Genomic DNA, 19,896 nt, shown 5'->3' on the forward strand with positions numbered 1-19,896 from the left:
CATTGAACGGAAGGAGGATGAAGACCTGAAAATGGCTCTCAAAGTTTTAACTCAGTGCTGAAGTGAACTGAGGGACAGTCGTCTACAGAATGCCTTCTACGGCTTTTCTAGCTTCTTCCTTACATTCCTGGAGGGTTCTTTGCTCCACAAGAATATGATCTACACACTAGAAATGGGTGGCTGACTGTTATGGACCATGTTCTCTGGTAACACTCTGACGTGAGTGTCTCAGCAGAGAAGTTCAAGATGAAATCCACGATCCCAGGGCACAGCGTGCAAAAGGAAACTCTCCAAAATGTGTCCAAGAAGAAACGGAACTACAGGAACATGCCTCTGTAGCCACAAACTTGTATCTAAGGCTACTGACTGCACTTAGAGCTCTCCTCAACTTTTTCCTCTGCACCCTCACATCTAATTGGTGCCAGGTCTGAAGAAATTTATTCTGTGGTTCCTAATGCTTCTCCCTGCTTTTCTTTTGCAACTCCATGAAAAACCTTGTGTGGTCCCCACAAGACACCAGCAGCTGGGTCCCCTGGGATGCCTGAGAGCAGATCTTGATGTGAATGGAAGCCTTACCTGTGCAGTTCCCACCACTTCTGTCCAGTTCATAGCCGACCTCACATTCACAGCGGAACAGGCCAGGGAGGTTGTGGCAAGTTCCGAAAACACAGATGTTCGGAAGAGAGCACTCATCGATATCTTAGGGAACAATGGAAAGGGGGAGCAATTAAACTATTGTTCTTGCCAAAGAAGCTACCTAATGTAATAAGGCAAGTGATGTTATTATTAAGAAAATGAAGACTATCTGACATCAATCTAGGTCCTTTTCCTACAGGCTTTCAGATGATCTGTCATCTGTTAGGAAGTCTCCTAGGTGAGAACTTCCCTTTTCTCAGCCCCTACTACATGCCAAGCAGAGGGCGAGGCATTTCACATATACGTTAGCCCATTTATGGTGTTTTATGTGGGTCCACATCACTTTTGTAAAGGAAGAATCAAATGAGCCCACTTAAGACTAAACTCTTTGGTTGCTCTCATCTATATATTCTTGTTTTTGTAGTGAGTTAAAATTTTAAGAACCCCAAAGTCTTTGTGGTAACTTTTATCATCAGTTTATATAGTCCTCTGTGTCCCTAGTACTGTGGTGTGTGTTTGCAACTGCTGATGGAGATCTAAAAACTGCAGACGCATTTTCCAGGCTTGTCCTTGCCTCACGTTAACATTCTGCTTGTGCACACAGGCACATTTTCAGCCTTGAGACTGGTTTTTAATAGCCATGAGCATTCTGCCAGTGATGATTTATATTAAGAACAAACAAACAAACAAAACCTTCCCTTATAGCATTAAGGGAAGCAGAACTTTCACTGCGCGTATTTCTGTTCCCAGAGGTGGCACAGTACCTGTTTTCCTTGGATGTTTGCAGTAAGAAAAGTAAACAAGGCATTAGGCACATGGTCAAGAGCATTATTAGTTTCTTGCCTCAGAGGAATTTTTTTTATCAAACTCTGCCTACTTCATATAAACTGTGTGAAAAACACCCAATGGTTTCATAACAAAGAAAAGTATTTATGTAGAACTATATGAGGGAATCAGTGTACAGCTCATAGCTAAAGATTAATTTTGGAGTTAATGTCCTAGTAACAGGCAACAACTACTAGTTGAGACATTAATCAAGGTCTTGTTTAAACTTCTACTGTCAATCGTTATCATGTGTTAATTTCTACTGAAATCTTCTCAGTTTACTGTGGTCGCTAATTCTTCTCAATGAGGGATGATAATGTGCTTAGATTTGACAAGCGTGGGTAAAAAAGAAGAATCTTGTGTTTCCTGGTGGGATCCATCCTTAGGCAACAGGTTCTCAGGACACTTCCTCTCTGACCAGCACTTCTCAGAAAGACAGGGCCTTATGCTAAGAGACGTTGTGACATACGGTATTATCCCTAGGGACCCCTTACTGAATGGATTTGCAAAAGACTGTTATATGTATTAGATATTTAGAGACCATCTGAGACATACCCAGGACATTATTCTATGGACAAGACCGTTCAGTCTGCTGGTATTTTAAAACCTTTATTTCTAGAAACCAAACCATAGCTGAGATTAAAAACTGTGTTCCCGTATTTAAAAAGAATCCTTCTCTATTAGGGCACCAGCACTTTGAGCTCTTTCCCCCAGCAATGAGGATGAATATGCTGCATTGAGTTGGTTATCCTCATTCTCCCTATGACTAAATGGGTGTGCTCTTGCAAACCACCTGGCCAAAGTTGAATGTGAAGAAGCTTAGGGCCAAGAAGCTGAGATTTTTCTCTGCACAAAGAGAAGTGGTCTGGCTAGACACCCAATCTCTACACAAACTGAACCAACACGTTAGATGGGAAGCCAAAACACACCTTGGTGTAAAAAACAACAACAACAACAACAAAAACAGACAAAAACCACCAGGAACACTTAAATCACCTAATCTCATCCGGCCCGCAAAGCCCAGGGCAGCATCCCGGTCAGTTACCTTCACAGGCTTTCCCGTCAGCACTGGGCACAAAGCCCATGTCACATTCACAGCGGTATCCTCCTGGGGCGTTAAGGCACTGGCCGTTGCCACACAGATTTAGATTCTCAGAGCACTCATCAAGATCTATAGCCAGAAAGAAACACAAGTTACTCTTTTTAGGAGCTTTCTGTTGCTCAGGTCTGAGAACTTTTATACTTGTGAACTTCCAGAAGGTACTAGTCACCATAATTTCTACTTGAAACATTGAAACTCACTTTTCTCTTTTGAATGCCAATATTAAATATGTAGTGAACATGGGGTTCAGAGACAGAATCCTGAATGCTAAGTTATCTCTAATGATGTAAAGTGGGTAATAAGTTAAAGGGATCATTCACATTCAGGCTTCTGCAAGCAGGCTAATCAACGTGAGGATATATCCATGGCAGGAAATAACATATCATGGTTTGTGCCTGATTCTCAAAATCCAGGCTCAGATCAGATGGGCAGCAAAAGACCTAGAATAGCAGCTATTGAAGAGACCAAAAAGTCCTATCTACTTAATATCTTCTGAGTTTTGCTAATAATCACAGTCATTAAACATCAAACACACCAACCATACATGCCTGGTACATGAAACTTGGAGTATTTTCTAGAACGCGATGGGAGGTTTGTGATGACAAAACTTTACTGGGTTAAGCAAAAACAATTTCAAATATGATGAAACTTTTAGTGAGTTAAAACAAAATCCAGGCAAATCACTTACTGGGCCTCAACCTTTTTTATGTTTAAATGACTTCTTATGAGCAGAGCGCTCAGGGTAAATTAATGCTTATGCTACCTAATGGCCAATGAGAAATACTCCTCAGTATCTTATTTAATGCCAGTGCCCTGACTTTAAAAAATGCTGTCTGTATACATATGGTCATAAGTGCATCATCTCTTTATACAGTGCTTCTAATCATATATATTTAAATATATGTGACAGTCCACATTAATTCTATGATGATGCATTAGCACTGACAAGAAGATGTGATTAATATGTTGTAAAACTGGAAGTGAACGAATTCCTTTCAAAGCAGTTATGAAATTCTTACTTATACCAATGTGGAATGATCACAATGATGGCTAGAGGGAAAAAAAAAATATGCTGATAATCTGCTCCAGAACATCTCATTTCTTTTCTTCATGTAGGTTCTTGCATCAAGTTCACTCTTGGCTTCAGTATTGAAAACAAGTCAGCAGTGAGACACAGGCACAAAATATCAAGGCTAAGGTTTACAAAAGGTAGCATGATTTGTTTTAAACTCATGACATCATCACATACAGTGACACATATATCAACTATCTAACTATATATATCTATGTAAATATATATTTAGTTTCTGAGATCTCCCTGATTGATTCAGCTACAAATTTCCATTCCACAGGAATGTCATTTCAAATAACTGTTTTCATTTTCAAATTACTGTTCCAAATTGTCTATAAATGACCCAGCCTTCAAAACACAAGTGACGGTCTGTCTTAAGGACATGGAGCACCTGGCTTTTCTGACTGCCCTTTACATGGCTGTTTCCAACATGGGCATACCTGTACAGGTGAAGCCATCGCCCGTGTACCCCTCCTTGCAGAGGCAGCGGTAGGAGCCCATGGTGTTCTTGCAGTCTGCATGTTGGCTGCACATGTGGGTTCCATTGGAGCATTCGTCCAGGTCTTAAGGAAAGAGGTGACATGTCATTACGAACAGAAACTGTGACATTTAAAATCAATAATACACATGTTAAATTTTTCTTTACAGGACTGAGATTTTCATATTTATAATCCATGCAGTTCATAAGAAGCAATTTCTTTTTTTTTCCAACCCACCAGTGCACTTAATGCCATCTCCAATCCACCCGGGGCTACAGCTGCATTTGAAGCTTCCTGCTGTGTTGGTACATACAGCGTGTCTGTCGCAGTTGTGCGCTCCAATTTCACATTCATTGATGTCTGGGAAAATAACCAGTGGGTTAAAAAGAAAAAAAAAGTTTAGCACAAATGCTAAATAACTCAGCAATATTCAAAAGTTGACTTGCTTTTACACTTCTGACAGTGTAACAGAGATCAATTCAGCACTGACGTTCATACTTTACTTAAAACGAATGATTTTAAACTTCAAGATACAAAGAACAATATGATGCTACTTCTTATTGTTAACTTTAACTATTTTCCATTATTTTAAGTGTTCAGTTACCGCAAAACAAAATGAAACCTCATTCCAGTTGAAGATCTCAAAAAAAAGAGTGAGCTGCCTAACATTCTATTAATGCTCATAGTCATATGTTTCTATTCCCAACATTTTCACTAAATTAACTATAGAGAAATGATGCACATTGCTTTCGTATCTTATATAGACAAAGGAATACAATGTTGGCATGTTAGAAAACGTTTTCAATCCTATTCTATTAACTAAATATATTTAATGTTTAAAATGTAAAACATTGTACAATAGTGTAATCACACTTCACTTCTATAAATGTTTCACTTTAGGTATTGCTAATTCAAGCATTTATAGAGAATATTCCTTAAGGTAGTGTGTGAACCATCTTTTTTGAGTCCTAGCACTTTGGGACCCAAGTCTTCTTGAATATTTCTTGTAAAACTCAAATCAATTCAAAAGAGATTTTTCAGTAAAACAAGAACCAGTCTAAGGTCACATTGTTAAAAGACTCTAAATTCTCAAAAATTCTCCATTCTTAAAAATTCCATTTCCAAATGTAATCAAGATAGATTCTGTAATACAGAAGTGTTATAGAAGAGAATATAAAGCATGAAGTGAAATATTTTTTGCTTCCTGTGATATTGTGATTTATAAGAAGAAATACATATTAGGTCTTTATCCTGTTTCTGGCACAGAACTCCTAAAACCCTTGGAATTTCCTAAGTGCTAAGAGTGATAAAGGTGTCTTTTGTTATGTTAATGAGGCAACTTTTGGAAAGCACTTCAGGATGGGGCTGGTTGCCAAGAGAACCAATCTCTGATTCAGTTCAGTCGCTCAGTTACATATGTCCGACTCTTTGAGACCCCATGGACTGCAGCTCGCTAAGCTTCCCTGTCTATCACCAATAGCTAGAGCTTACTCAAACTCATGTCCATCGAGTTGGTGATGCCATCCAACCATCTCATCCTCTGTCATGCCCTTCTCTTCCCGCCTTCAGTCTTTCCCAGCATCAGGGTGTTTTCCAGTGAGTCAGCTCTTCACATCAGGTGGCCGAAGTATTGGAGTTTCAGCTTCAGCATCAGTCCTTCCAATGAATATTCAGCGTTTCCTTTAGGATTGACTGGTTTGATCTCCTTGTTGTCCAAGAGACTCTCAAGAGTCTTCTCCAGCACCACAGTTTGAAAACATCAATCCTTGGCACTCAGCCTTCTTTATGGTCCAGCTCTCCATGAACAGTATGGAAAGCCTCCTCCTGAGTTACACACTTTTAACGTGCTGTGCTCATGCTCAGTCACGTCCGATTCTTTGCAACCCCATGGACTGCAGCCTGCCACGGTCCTCTGTCCATGGAAGTTTCCAGGCAGGAACACTGGAGTGGGTTGCCATTTTCTACTCCAGGGGATCTTCCCCACCCAAGGACTGAACCTGCATCTCCTGCATTGGCGGGTGGATTCTTTACCACTAGCGCCATCTGGGAAACCCCTATACACTGTTATAGTAAATTGATAGATCAAATGAATAAACTGGTTTCCTGAGTTCTGTGAGGTACTCTAGCAAGTTAATCAAACCTAGGGAAGGAGTAATAGGAGCTTCTGATTTATAGCCAATTGGTCAGAAGCTCACGTAACAAACAACCTAGACTTGTAATTGGCATCTGAAGTGGGCACAACTGTATGGGACTGATCCCTTAACCTGTGGAATCTAACACTATCTCCAGGTAGATGGTTGTCAGAACTTGAGCTGAAAAGTAAGACAAGGAGTTGGTGATCATAATTGGAACTGGTACCAGAATCTTATTTCCCAAAATTAATCCATTATATAATGAAAAACATTATAACCTCATAATCAACTTTTTCATTAACTAAGAACAAGAGCTCTTAGGTATGGATGGATACTATGACTCTATATGGAAACCAACATTTAACACAAAACTTAGATCAAGAAGGCAAATCTTGGCATATGAAATGTTGCAAGAATTTTCAGCAATCACTTGAATAGTGGCATTAAAAAAAAAAACTGGGCAAGCAACTAATGTTTACCCTTTTGTTTACTTAAAAAGCCCAATTAGATGGTTTGAAAGTGTTTGGAAGCATGCTATTTGCCAAATGCTCCATCTGCAGTTCTGAAATGGTCCTGAGATCGTTTGGCTTCTTTATAGCTTCTAGAGCAAACATAAAATACAATAATGCCATTTTTTCCTACAAAAATACTTTGCAGTATCACTAATAAGTGAAATGAAAACATGCCTGGAAGAATGTCCTGATAGTGACAATGTATTGTGTAGGTGAATTTTAAAGTAACCTTGGCAGCCACATGAACCTACTGAGTTATTAAGGCAGGTCAAGGGAGGCACATACCAGGCAGCTTTAAACTTATGACTGGGAGCTTTAACCAACTGACTAATTGAGCATGGCACATTCCAAGGAAATGAGGAGGAGGGCCAGCCGAAGGATAATAGTGGTAAATAATCAGGGAATTCAAAAAAGTAACCCTGAACTCCAGGCTCCCAGGCAGGGCCACCGACACTTCCTTCTTCCTCAGATAATCACTCCCTGCAGTGTCCTGCCTTAATGGCCCATCTTCATGTGTCCTGATCTCTGAGTTAGGCAGAAACAATGAATTTCCATTGCCTAAGATTTGAAACCTCCAGATGTTTAAGAATCAAGGAATTTTCTAAGTGCAAAGAACTTAGGATATGACTTTCCTAATCCCCAATTTCTCAGAGGAAGAAACAGAGGTCCCCAAAGGCATGGGAACTTGCCAGGGCCCCAAGGTCAGTGAGAAGAGCCCGAGGCACCTGGGACTCAGTCTCCTATGCCCTGTTTGATGCTCTCTGTCTTCAGCCACGGCTGCCTTATATCAGGCTGACTTCTTCAGTCACATCAGTACTTTGTTCTAAGTCCTGATGAGAAGTCTGCTTTCAGATGCCTTGGTTGAGTATTAATAGACTTACAGAAATATTCACTCATCTTTTCTACTAAGCACAATTTTCAGAGATGATCCATAGCCTGTCAATATAATAATCTTGTTATCTTTTCCTTTTCAATTTTCTAATGACCAAAGATAATCTTTTCATGTGGGTTTTTTTTTTACCTTCCATATTTAATCTCTATTAAGAAAATAACTACTTTTTTTTTTTAATAAAAGGAGAGTCTCCTTTCTTTTTTTTTGTTTTTTACCATTAACAATATACAAACATAAATTTCTAATGCAAGAAAATATTTGCAATTTCACCACAATGTTTTCAAGGCAAAAAGAAATTATGTTTGTAAGAGGAGGCCATGTATCGTGGGCTTTGGAATAGAAGGAGAGAGAGTAAGTCAGGAGGCCATACTCAATTTTCTATTTTGTGAATCTTAGCATAAGTCGTTATCTCAATAGCTTACACTACTGGTTTACAACAAATGAATTAAAAAGACTTGGTCATAAAGTCTAAAGACATCACTGAATAAAAGTTTTCTGCATGTGTGTGTGTATGTGTGTGTACACACCAACTATTATTCATTAATTGCTTCCATGGAAGACTTGGGCCTAAGACTGTACTTCATTGTAAAAGCAAACAGAAGGGGAAACTGAGCCATAAGGGAAAGAAGCAAACAAAAACACCGTATTCAAACACTCTACTCTTCAATAATACGAAGGAAACAAAGCACACGCTTGCCAAGAACATCTCTTTCTGCACAAGTGTTCTCTTTCCCCCACAAGTTTGCTCCAGACAGAAAATTCCTTTTTAAGATTAAGCACAAGCCAAGAAAAGCAAAGAAATTCAAATTTAGGGCTGACACTGCAACCTCCTTCCCCCCACCAAAGCTCCCTCTCAGAGACTCCAAGGTCCCGCTGGCGTGACTCTTGTGAAGAGCAAGGGTGTAGTGTGGGCAGACCCCATGCCCAGGCTTGGGGTGGGCTCCACTTGAATCTGACACTAGAGAAAGAGCTTGTGCTCTGAGCTGCTCTGGCCCCCTTGGACAGCCATGTCGGGGGAGGTTGTGTCATCCACTCCAATGCTTGCCTTCCTGCCAGGTGGGGTCAGTCTCTGGGCATCGAGTCCAGCAGGGCTGGCATGCTGTGGAATCTCTGTGGGGAGGCGGTGGGGAAGGGGACCTGAGAGTGAATGGAGAGGCCAAACGTGAAGGCTACTTGCATTTTTCAATTTGGACCCACATTTGAGCCAAGATTATTTAACTGAACACCCACGGAGTTTTCACAGGCTACCAGCCAGTGGAGGACAATTAGCAGTGATAAGGAGCTGGAAGGAAATGAGGGCAAATTTTCACTGAGGGCTGGTGGTTTTGAAGTATATGATTGTCTTTCATGGACTACACCCACAGCAACATGTCTCCTATGTAAAGCAGAAAGACTGAAATGGAATTGCCCAGCAATCCCGCTATTAAAAAATTTTTTTATTGGAGTATAGTTGATTTACAATATTGTATTAGTTTCAGGTGGATAGCAAAGTGAATCAATTACACATACACATATACCCACTCTGTTTTAAGATTCTTTTCTCCTATGGACCATTACAGAATATTGAATTACTCATGCTATTTTAACTGAAAACAATCCTGATTTTAATCACATGTCTGTAAAGCAACTATACTCCAATAAATAAAATAAAATAACTGATATTCCAAAAAAAAATTATATGCTTTACTCACTGACTGACTGAGTAAGCACGTGATAGGAGGTGGTTCAAACAGATTAGCATGAGAAAGCTAGGAGCCACCAAGAAACTCAGAAACTCAGTTTTCCTTTTTCCAAACTGTTGTCTGATCACAACTGTGTAGAATGAGAACCAGAAGAATCAGAATGAGAATCAGAATACACATTCCTTGTATGTGTGGGCCACAGGAAAACCTGTAATCCAGCCCCCATAAAACAAGGATTGAAGAGCCACATTCTAGGTTATAAGAAAATGTCTCTTCTCCTTTCATTAAATCGAATGTTCCCCTCAACCTTATCCACAATTTGAACAAAGCTTAAGGAGCAAGAAGAAACCCTTAACATCTGTGTGGGCTGGGAATGTAAGTCAGTGGGTGGATTCTGAACACTGCTAAAGTGATTGGGGGGAAAAACATGTTTATTTGTTAAAATGGAAACAATCAGTAATGACAGGGGAGCTGAAATATTTAGACAAAGCTGTAATGGAACCCAGAGGACATTTTTAAAGTTCTCATGAAACAAAATTCCTCTCTATGAAATAGCATACATATTTTTATGACTCCTTTATAAGGTAATTCATTTAAAATACACATATACTTATTATACATGTACAGAAATATAAGTAGATATATTTCTTTTATCCATCATCAAAACATATTTCCAGGTTTGTTCTTCACTGTGATTTGTTGCAGGGCTTCTTATCCCGTTAGGCAAGATACATATCTCTATTTACATTAGTTGCCTGGGACATTATAAACACTTTTCTTTAATGTACAATCACCAGGGTAACCTGATGGTATTCTAAGTTGTAAGTGACACTAATTTTAAACTAATAGCAGGCTAAAAGAGTCCCAGTTAGATGGGATTAAAAAAAAAAAAACATTTTGGCTCAGATTTTTAAAAACTTGTTTTTAAGTATACCAAACTTGCTGCCAATTCCTGTTTGTGTAAGTCATTTCCAATCCAATGTGATACCCTTGGTTGTTAATAGCAGGATTTACAGAGAACCTCTTTTTCTTCCTGCCCTAAGGCACCCTCTCCTCCATCCTCCACTGCAGGGCTTCTAACCCAAGGGGAACACTTGCATAACTATGGGGCACCCTGGTGATTTTCCCAAAGCTCCTGAACCAGTAAAAGAACTAGGGACAAAATTCAGAATTCTACTCCATTACATGAGAATATCATATGCCATGCTACTGTGACATCAAAAGGGCCATGAAATTCAATTATTCTCCCTACAGTACTAGCTGAATTTTATGCAATTGAAAAATCATTATAGGCTATAATCTGAAGTGGGAAGGGGGATGCTGGCCCTTGGGAGAAGATACAGAATATTTCTTGGACTTCAAATCCATGTTTCTGTTTATGCGATTTACTAAGACTGCTGTTCTTAACGTAAAACTGCGGTCATCTCATTTAATGAGGAGTACACAGCTCTTTTAACTATACTCTAGTGTCTGTATAAACTCAGTTACAAAAAATAAGCCTTTTAATATAGAGAGTAAGATTTTCCTTCTTTAAACTGATTTTAAGCATCTTAGTAAATAGTATCACAGAATTCTGCTAGACTAGAAGTTATGTTTTTAATTAAAATGGCCTCTAGACACTGCATCTATGTGACTCATTTTATAATGACAACAATAACTACTATTTACTGACCAGATATTATATGCCAAGCACTGTGCCAAGGACATTATATACATTATACCTTATTTACCTAAAATGGTATTAATGTTGCATGAAAATTTAAGCTTTCTTCATGGTAAGAGATCTAAAATAGTCAGCCTCTGCACGTGCCTCTTTAGCTGAAATTTAGAGTATGAAATTCCAGAGATCTTTTTCGTATAGGGAATGAAGACTGTCCCATTGGATTAAAGTCTCCCTTCATAAGTATCATGGTTCTCTGGGTTGAATTTCAGTGAGTTCAACTTGGCCAAGCAACAGTATTAGCCTCTACTAGGTAAAATGAAATACACAACCGTCCTACCTTCCCTTGTGTTACTACCAGACCAACACCCCTTACCCTAGGTCTTAAATTGTTACTGAAAGCTAAAAATAAATCTTGAACCACACACATGCTGATATAAGCATCATTTGTACCCCAGGGAACACATGAGGACTAGGGATTTTAAACTCTGTGCCATGTAACAGAATGGAACCCTAGTCATGCTTCATATGAAGACTAATATAGTGACATGAAAGCATTCTAGCTACATGCTTCTTTTTATAACTTGGCTAAAATCTGTCATTTTTTGAATGAACAGCAATTTATTGGTGACATCTGTGTATCTATATTTTTGAAATCACATTATTGAACAGTTTAAAATGATAGCACATATATTGGAAACTTTCTTGAAAAAGATTGATATAACTAACATCAGTTAACATCACCAATCAGCAAGTATTTTAATGTTTAAGTCACAATGGCTTACCAAACTGGCTTTTGAAATTAAAGTCTATTATTTGTAAAGAAATTATGCAGTTAACTAATTCAAGCCCACCATGGTCTTCATGATGTGTGAGTTTTCTATTTTATTTTAAAATGTATTTATTTTTGGCTGTGCTGAGTCTTCATTGGTGCACACTGGCTTTCTCCAGTTGCGAAGAGCAGGGACTCTAATTGAGGCAAGCAGACTTCTCATTGCGGTGGCTTCTCTTGTTGCAGAGCACGGGTTCCAGGGCGCATGGGCTTCAGTAGTTGCGGTGCATGGGCTGAGTTGCCCCAAGGCATGTGGGATCTTCCTGGATCAGGGATTGAACCGGTGTCCCCTGCATTGCCAGGTGGATTCTTAACCACTGGACCACCAGGGAAGTTCCTTCATTGTGTCTTAAATTACGCTAAATCCCATAATCTGTTTCATTACTATAGGCGACTACAGTAAAACTTTATTATTCCATGTACTACTCCATCACTGCCTCAAGTTTGAAAATCGATTAACACTTAGAAGCAACATTATTAACTCAGAGTGACTTCCTCCATTTGATGTTTAATTGAATCATCTCCTACAAATATTGCGAAAAGACCTTCTTTTGTGCTATTAAACAAGCAAGAGTTATGGTTTAATTACCACTTCATGAGATCTACAGGAATCTATAGGGCAAAAGCAATTTAATGCATCAAAAGCACACTAATTTAAAAATAATTGAAGACTGATGAGAACTGATGAAATATATGAGTTGTAGGATGTGTTTCTTCAAAAAGTAATTTCACTTATAAAACATTAAAGAAAGAGTTGACAGTGGAGGCTATTGGGAAAAGTTGGCTTTAATAAAGAGAGATGAATGTTTAGTAATTATCATGTTAACTACTTTGACATAAAATGCTATTTTTAACCTCATAAAATGTTGATATTTATAAAATTATTTATGGTGGCAATTTTTCTCATATGCCTTTTTTCTTAGGTAAGGGGGGGGAACCCTCAGCTTAGAACCAATCTAAAATGTGACAAGTTTCAAAGAAGTGCAGGCTAAGTTAATGAAAAATGCAGTATAATGAAAAATGATTTATAGTGCAATTAAAATATTAATAGTTTTTAAAACATATATTAATCTATAATTATGGTAGCAATCTCTTAACCACTAAAGGTTTTATTGTTCAGTTGGAAGAAACATACCTGTACAGCCTGTTTTTCCTTTTTTGCCTGAATAGCCCATATCACAGTGGCAGATGAATGAGCCTTTGGTGTTTTCACAGGTTCCACTTAGGCAGATATTTGGATTCAGATCACATTCATTGACATCTGTAAAGTACAGATATTATTAATACACGTAACCATTTGTTTCATATCACAGATTCTCCCTGAGATAAAGCAACTATGACAAATAAATAGAGAAGATGAAATGTTTTCGTGCAAATAAAAGTATATTTACATAGCTCAACTACTTAACAATTACATAGCTCAATGCTTTCTAACTGAAAGCATTTTCTAACTCAATGCTTCTAACTGAAGGCTAACCTTGCAGACTGGCTTCTTATTTGGACCACAAGAAGGAGGTCAAATAATCAAATGAACTGATTCACTCTAGGTCTGGTCCTCAATCAGAGCCTGTTTCTCTGACAGTCTGGAAAACTTTTTAAAACAGCACATTCTGTTGCAAGATGAAAATTTTAATGCTGACTGCATGATGCTAACATTTTAGTTCCATATTTTGAAAAAAAAGATAGATGAACTAATAGTCTAAAGGCAGATGGTTACAAACTCTACAACTTTCTCAATTAAAAATTATCTTTTTTATGACATTCATTTCTTTACTTTGAATGACATGACTTTAATTTTGAGGACTTCACAAATATTTGGTAAGTATTTTCAAAAGATACAAATGTGATATAATTTAAATATTTATAATTCTAGGCTCTTGTTTCTGACCATGATGGAGTAATAGGAACCAAATTTACTTCTCATTTAAAATAGAAACAACAAAAAAGGACAATATAGACAACAAAGACAATGATCAATCAGAGAAAGAAACTAGGTGGATTCTACAAATGCCCCAGATTACTGTGCAGGAGTTTTAAAGCAATAGCACAGGGGAGGGTATGGCAGATGGAACCAGGAAATGTCCATGAGTTGGAGAGATGAAAGTGGAAGGCCAGGGTAGCCAGAGTTTCATAGTGCCAAGTAAAGGACAGAAAAGAGATGTACACACATACACACACACAGAACTACAGTGATCTGTGGAGGGACCCAAACAATACCCAGATGAGTAGTGACCAGTATATTCATGTAAGGAAACTCTTAAATTTGGAGGAGGCATCATCCAAAAGAATTAGAGGGAATAATCATCAGAGTTCCCAGAAGGTGTAGAATTGTACTTGTTTTTACTGGCCAGACTGGAAAGCCTCATCATCTAGAGGGAAGTGAATAGAGTATCCAGGAGGATCTTGCCTTGGCAATAGAGAAAATGAGCCCAACCCAACTGCTGCTTCAAAGCAAGACTTTGAAAGGACCTATCTGTTTCCAAATAATTTAACTATGTTCCAAAACAAAGCTCAGAAATTTTTCTAAGAATTCAAATACATTCAGGACCTAGTGAGGCAAAATTTACAATGTCTAGCATCCAATCTCCGGAGAAGGAAATGGAAACCCACTCCAGTATTCTTGCCTGGGAAATCCCATGGACAGAGGAGCCTGGGGGGCTACAGCTGCAGGCAATCTCAAAGAGTTGGACATGACTTAGGGACTAAACCACCACCAGCATCCAATCAAAAGTTAACAGGCATTCAATGACAGAGGAAAATATGGCCCATAATAAAAAGGAAAGTTGATTTATTGAAATGGACTAGAATTGTCATAGGTAACAGAATTAGTTGACAAGGACCTGAAAACTGTTATTGTAACTGTATTCCCTGCATTTAAAAAGCTGGAGAAATGATTGGGCATATTCAGTAGAGACATTGAAGATACCAGAAAAAGACCCAATCAAACTTTTAGAGGTAAAAACTACAATGTCTGAGATTAAAAATATAATGAATGGAATTAAAGGCAGATTAGATATTGCATTAAAAGGTATGACAGATTTGAAGACAGTAATAGAAACCCTCCAAAACAATCAATTCTAGAATGTATTGCATTTTTGTTAGAAGTCAGTTTTGCTGCCTTGCAAACATTTGAAAAGCCAAACTCTAGGTAGAGCAAAAGGAGGGTTAAATGGCCAAAAATAATGCACAGACATAAAAGAAATGTCCCTCTGGAGTTGACCAAGTCTTAGCTCGGTCCATATAACATACTGACTAGAGCATCACAGCACAGTCACAAGAAAGATGCTTCTTGGAATGCTAACTTTGGAATACTATTAGTACTATGCTCTTAAATATTTTTACTTTTCCCATTGGATATATTCACTACTGAAACAAGTCTATGTAATACAATAGCACTTGTGAATAACCAGCAAATTGGAAAATCCTGTCTTCTTTGCTTACCTACACAAGTCTTCATGTCTTCAGATGCCATGAATCCATCATAACACAAGCACCTGTACTCTCCAGGTATGTTTGTACACTGACCACCATCACAGATATTGGGGTTATCTTCACACTCATCAATGTCTGTGGAGAATAAAGCCAACGATGACATGTTGTTGATAAGGGTTCCATTCATCAGTGATGAAAAAGTTAACTGACCCAAGTCAAGTAAACTCAGCCTGCTTGCATAGGACTATTTGCTCTGAAATCCAAATAATGCTTTGCATAAATTATTCCATCAGGTTATCTTGGGTAAAACAAGAGAGAATCATTTTCAAGATCTACAACATATAGTTCAGGATGGAGGTCCACATGCTCTTAAAAGACCATCATTTAATTAGCACTTTTATCTCTGATATAAACTTATCATTTGAAAGATCATCAATCTTATTTTTTTAACTTTCAAATTTAAAAGCCTAAGTCTCTTATTTGCTGTTTTATAGATATTTTAAGATAAAAAATAATGCTGAAAATAAGCCTATCTGCTTAGATGTACTTTTAGCATAATACCTATTTTAAAATTTTAATTTTTATAGCCAAATTTATACCTAGTGACTTTAAGGGAGATTTTACTAGGTCCAATAACATAATTGTGGTTCCTAAACCTAAGTTTTCTTCTTAACCTGAGCCAAAATGAAAACTTATATTACCCACTTTATTTCCCATCTCTGACTACATGGCTCTTCTAGCCCAGGTGATACAGCAGGAAGTATAAATTATATCAGCAGTTCTCAAATTTTAGCATGCATCCAAAATCACTTGGAAGGCTTGAGAGAACAGCTTACTGAGATCTACCCGCAGGGGTTTCTGATTCAGTAGGTGTGGGTGCAGAGGGAGGGCTGAGACTTTGCATTTCTAACATATTCTTGGTGATGCTGATGTTGGTTCAGGGAACATACCCTGAGTTCCACTGAAATAGGCCATAAGATCAGATTCTTAAAATTCTAATCAATGAAGAAAATCTATTTTATATTGTACTTACTGAGCATGTGCCAGGGACTATGCTAAATGCTGTACATATTCTTCCATACAGGCAATCTGAACCCCATTTTGTAGATGAGGAATCAGATGTCAAGGATCTTCATCAAGGACAGACAGCTAAACCATGTGACAAAGCAAAGACTGGAACTCAGGACTGTCTGACTCCAACGCCCAGGCCCTGAACCACTCCACGCAGGGACCTGTTATTGAGTTTCCAGGAAGCTAAAACCTACTTACCTGTGCAGGACCTCTGGTCAGGCATCAGTGCAAATCCTGGCTGACAGCTACATTCGTAGCTACCTTCAGAGTTTGTGCAGAAGGTCTCACAGCCACCATTCATTATGCTGCACTCATCAATGTCTAAGAAAAAGGAAAATAATATTACCTTCCTCTATGTGATGATGACCCATGTTTGAATTTCTCAGGTATGTATGAGTCAAGTAAAACAAAACAAAATACAAAATTATAAGAGCCTTCCAGGGCAACTGCAAGTCTCTGTATCATCTGGTTCCTTCAACAAATATTAACTGCACACTTACTGTGTGCTAAAGAGTTCTAGAAAAACATCTACTTCTGATTCATTGACTATGCCAAAGCCTTTGACTGTGTGGATCACAACAAACTGTGGGGAATTCTTAAAGAGATGGGAATACCAGACCACCTGACCTGCCTCCTGAGAAATCTGGATGCAGATGAAGAAGTAACAGTTAGAACTGGACATGGAACAACAGACTGGTTCCAAATTGGGAAAGGAGTACATCAAGGCTGTATACTGTCACCATGCTTATTTAACTTATATGCATCATGTAAAATGCTGGGCTGGATGAAGCATAAACTGGAATCAAGATTGCTGGGAGAAATATCAATAACCTCAGATAAGCAGATGACACCACCCTTATGGCAGAAAGTGAAGAACTACAGAGCCTCTTGATGAAAGTGAAAGAGAAGAGTGAAAAAGTTGGCTTAAAACTCAACATTCAGAAAACTGAGATCATGGCATCCGGTCCCATCACTTCATGGCAAATAGATGGGGAAACAATGAAAACAGTGATAGACTTTATTTTATTGGGCTCCAAAATCACTGCAGTTGGTGACTGCAGCCATGAAATTAAAAGACGCTTGCTCCTTGGAAGAAAAGCTATGACCAACCTAGATAGCATATTAAAAAGCAGAGACATTACTTTGCCAACAACGGTCCATCTAGTCAAAGCTATGGCTTTTTCAATAGTCATGTATGGATGTGAGAATTGAACTATAAAGAAAGCAGAGCACTGAAGAATTGATGCTTTTGAACCATGGTGTTGGAGGACTCTTGAGAGTCCCTTGGACTGCAAGGAGATCCAACCAGTCCATCCTAAAGGAAATCAGTCCTGAATATTTGTTGGAAAGACTGACGCTGAAGCTGAAACTCCAATACTTTAGCCACCAGATTTGAAGAACTGACTCATTGGAAAAGACACTGATGCTGGGAAAGATTGAAAGTGGGAGGAGAAGGGGATGATAGAGGATGAGATGGTTGGATGGCATCACTGACTTGATGGACATGAGTTTGAGTAAGCTCCGGGAGTTGGTGATGGATGAGGAAGCCTGCTGCAGTCTATGGGGTTGAAAAGAGTCAGACATAACTGAGCGACTGAACTGAAATGAACTGAACCACATGCTAGAGATGAGACCCTAACAGTGAATGAGATGGACATACTTACTGCCTTTATAACACCTACACCGTAGTTGGGGAGTTGGATGAATGATTAATGATACAATATATGGTGTGCCACAGGCACTGCAGAAGTACTGGGTGCTAGAACACAGCTCAGTGACAACAATGGGCATGTGGGTGAAATTCTCTGGGTCACAGATTCTGTTACAAACTTGACGCTCAGTTTGGCTGAAGTTCCAATCCCCGTCAAAGGCCTGAGTTGGAGTTCTGAGTTGCTTAGGGCCATGCGTCAGAAGAATCTGGACTGATTTATGATTTGGGGTGGAAACCATGTGAGACTTGGCAGTTCCACAAGGGGTATACCCCAAAGCAGGCAGAAACTGGCGGTCTTCTACAAGGTTTCACTTTGACTCTGAACACAATAAAGCCACAGGGCTTTCTGCGCCACTCTTCCCAGTACAACTAAACCTCCCCAGGGCCAGCCACAAAGCAAAATGCCTGTCCCACAAAGCTCCATCTTTAAGGAGTGCCAGACCTGGCTTCTATTGCTCAGTGAGCTATAAACAGACTATGGTCTTCTTCCCAATAATTATTCTTTGGAATCTGAGCTGCTCCAAACCACCTAAGGGTGGAGATCACACCCGGTGCCTTTTGTCTTTCTCCCAGCACTCATCAGACTGCACTTATTTCAGGCAGTCGGTAATCACTTGCTGATGTGCCTGGGTGTGCACATGCAGAAGCAAAGCATATGCTACCGTTCACTAGTTAGATCAGCGTGGATCAAACGGTACTTGCTGGAGCGAAAACATTCTACAGTGTTCACTGAACTGGTTCTTTAAACAGATGGGGGAGGCCAGATCCAAAGATTGCAAGCCACCATGAGAAGACTTTTACTTCCAGGAAAACTGGAAACATTAAGTAAAAGCAACTAGTGATGGAGATGGAACTCAGAGAACATGGCTTGAGTGCTTTAGAGAGATACTAAAGAAAATAAGAAATAGCATAAGCTACAGAACTTACCAACACAAAACAGCCTGTCAGGGGTTGAGTGGTAGCCAGGGTTGCAGGCACACTGGTACTTTCCTATGAGGTTCACGCAGCGGCCATGGGGGCAGAGGTGTGCGCTCAATTCACACTCGTTGATGTCTGTTTAAAAATAAGAATAGCAAACATGCAGCCATCAGCCTCTGACTCTGACTAGGATGTGGGCCGAATGACCAGCCCCCGGTCAGTGGTCTTCCTCCTTACCTATACACGCTGAGATGTTGGGGGCCAGCTGATGGCCAGGGGGACATTCACAGCGGTAACTTCCCTCAGTGTTCAGGCACACGCCTCCTCGGCACAACAGTGGATCTCTCTGACACTCGTCGATATCTGCAACACAGAAATGACCCCTGTTGATGATGTGGGAGGTGTCCTGCCCCAGACTCCCATGACCTGGGTAGTGCATTCAGCACCCAGGTGCTGGAAGTCCTGGCTGCTAGTGGCTCACAGGCTCCCTTCTTGGAGAACTGATACCCACCTCACTCAGAAATGGCTGGGAGGTAAGAAATTATACCCCCTCCCATGCTGGGGGCTGCTCCTAGCTGAACTGACATGGGAGTATAAAATCTCAGCTTCCTGCCCTTGAGTTGGGACAACTCTTGGGTGCTGTTCACACTCCAAGGCCCTTGTGGGATCAGGTTAAAGCTAAAATCCAGCCTAACACTTTGCTTCTATTCCTCCCCTGCCCTAAGTGGCTTCCCTCCCTTTCTTACAGGTTTCTCCCAAGAACACTAAAAAAAAATAAAATAAAAATCCCCATCTCAGGCCTATTGCTAGGGAACCTGATCTAATGCAACTATCTTAATCAGTCTCCTTTTAGAGAAATGATGAATAGAAACTCTAGAATGTGACTCCTAAAACATAGCCTGTGTTTGAATTGTCCTTTCTTCCCCAGGGTGTCTATTCC

The 19,896-nt window shown here is 39.4% G+C and overlaps 1 protein-coding gene across 1 annotated transcript in view; it reads right to left on the reverse strand.

Moving 5' to 3' along the window:
* FBN1 (fibrillin 1) overlaps positions 1–19,896 on the reverse strand; it is a 275,163-nt gene that overhangs the window by 73,564 nt on the left and 181,703 nt on the right. The window contains exons 28-36 of the mRNA XM_018054172.1: positions 19,194–19,319; positions 18,966–19,091; positions 16,526–16,648; positions 15,266–15,391; positions 12,960–13,085; positions 4,352–4,474; positions 4,076–4,198; positions 2,507–2,632; positions 577–699 (exon numbers count right to left, since the gene is read on the reverse strand). Of these exons, the coding sequence (XP_017909661.1) occupies positions 577–699; positions 2,507–2,632; positions 4,076–4,198; positions 4,352–4,474; positions 12,960–13,085; positions 15,266–15,391; positions 16,526–16,648; positions 18,966–19,091; positions 19,194–19,319 (1,122 nt within the window). The remainder of the gene's footprint in view (positions 1–576; positions 700–2,506; positions 2,633–4,075; positions 4,199–4,351; positions 4,475–12,959; positions 13,086–15,265; positions 15,392–16,525; positions 16,649–18,965; positions 19,092–19,193; positions 19,320–19,896) is intronic.

This window comes from Capra hircus, chromosome 10 (genome assembly GCF_001704415.2).
Source record: "Capra hircus breed San Clemente chromosome 10, ASM170441v1, whole genome shotgun sequence".
NCBI classification, from domain to species: domain Eukaryota; kingdom Metazoa; phylum Chordata; class Mammalia; order Artiodactyla; family Bovidae; genus Capra; species Capra hircus.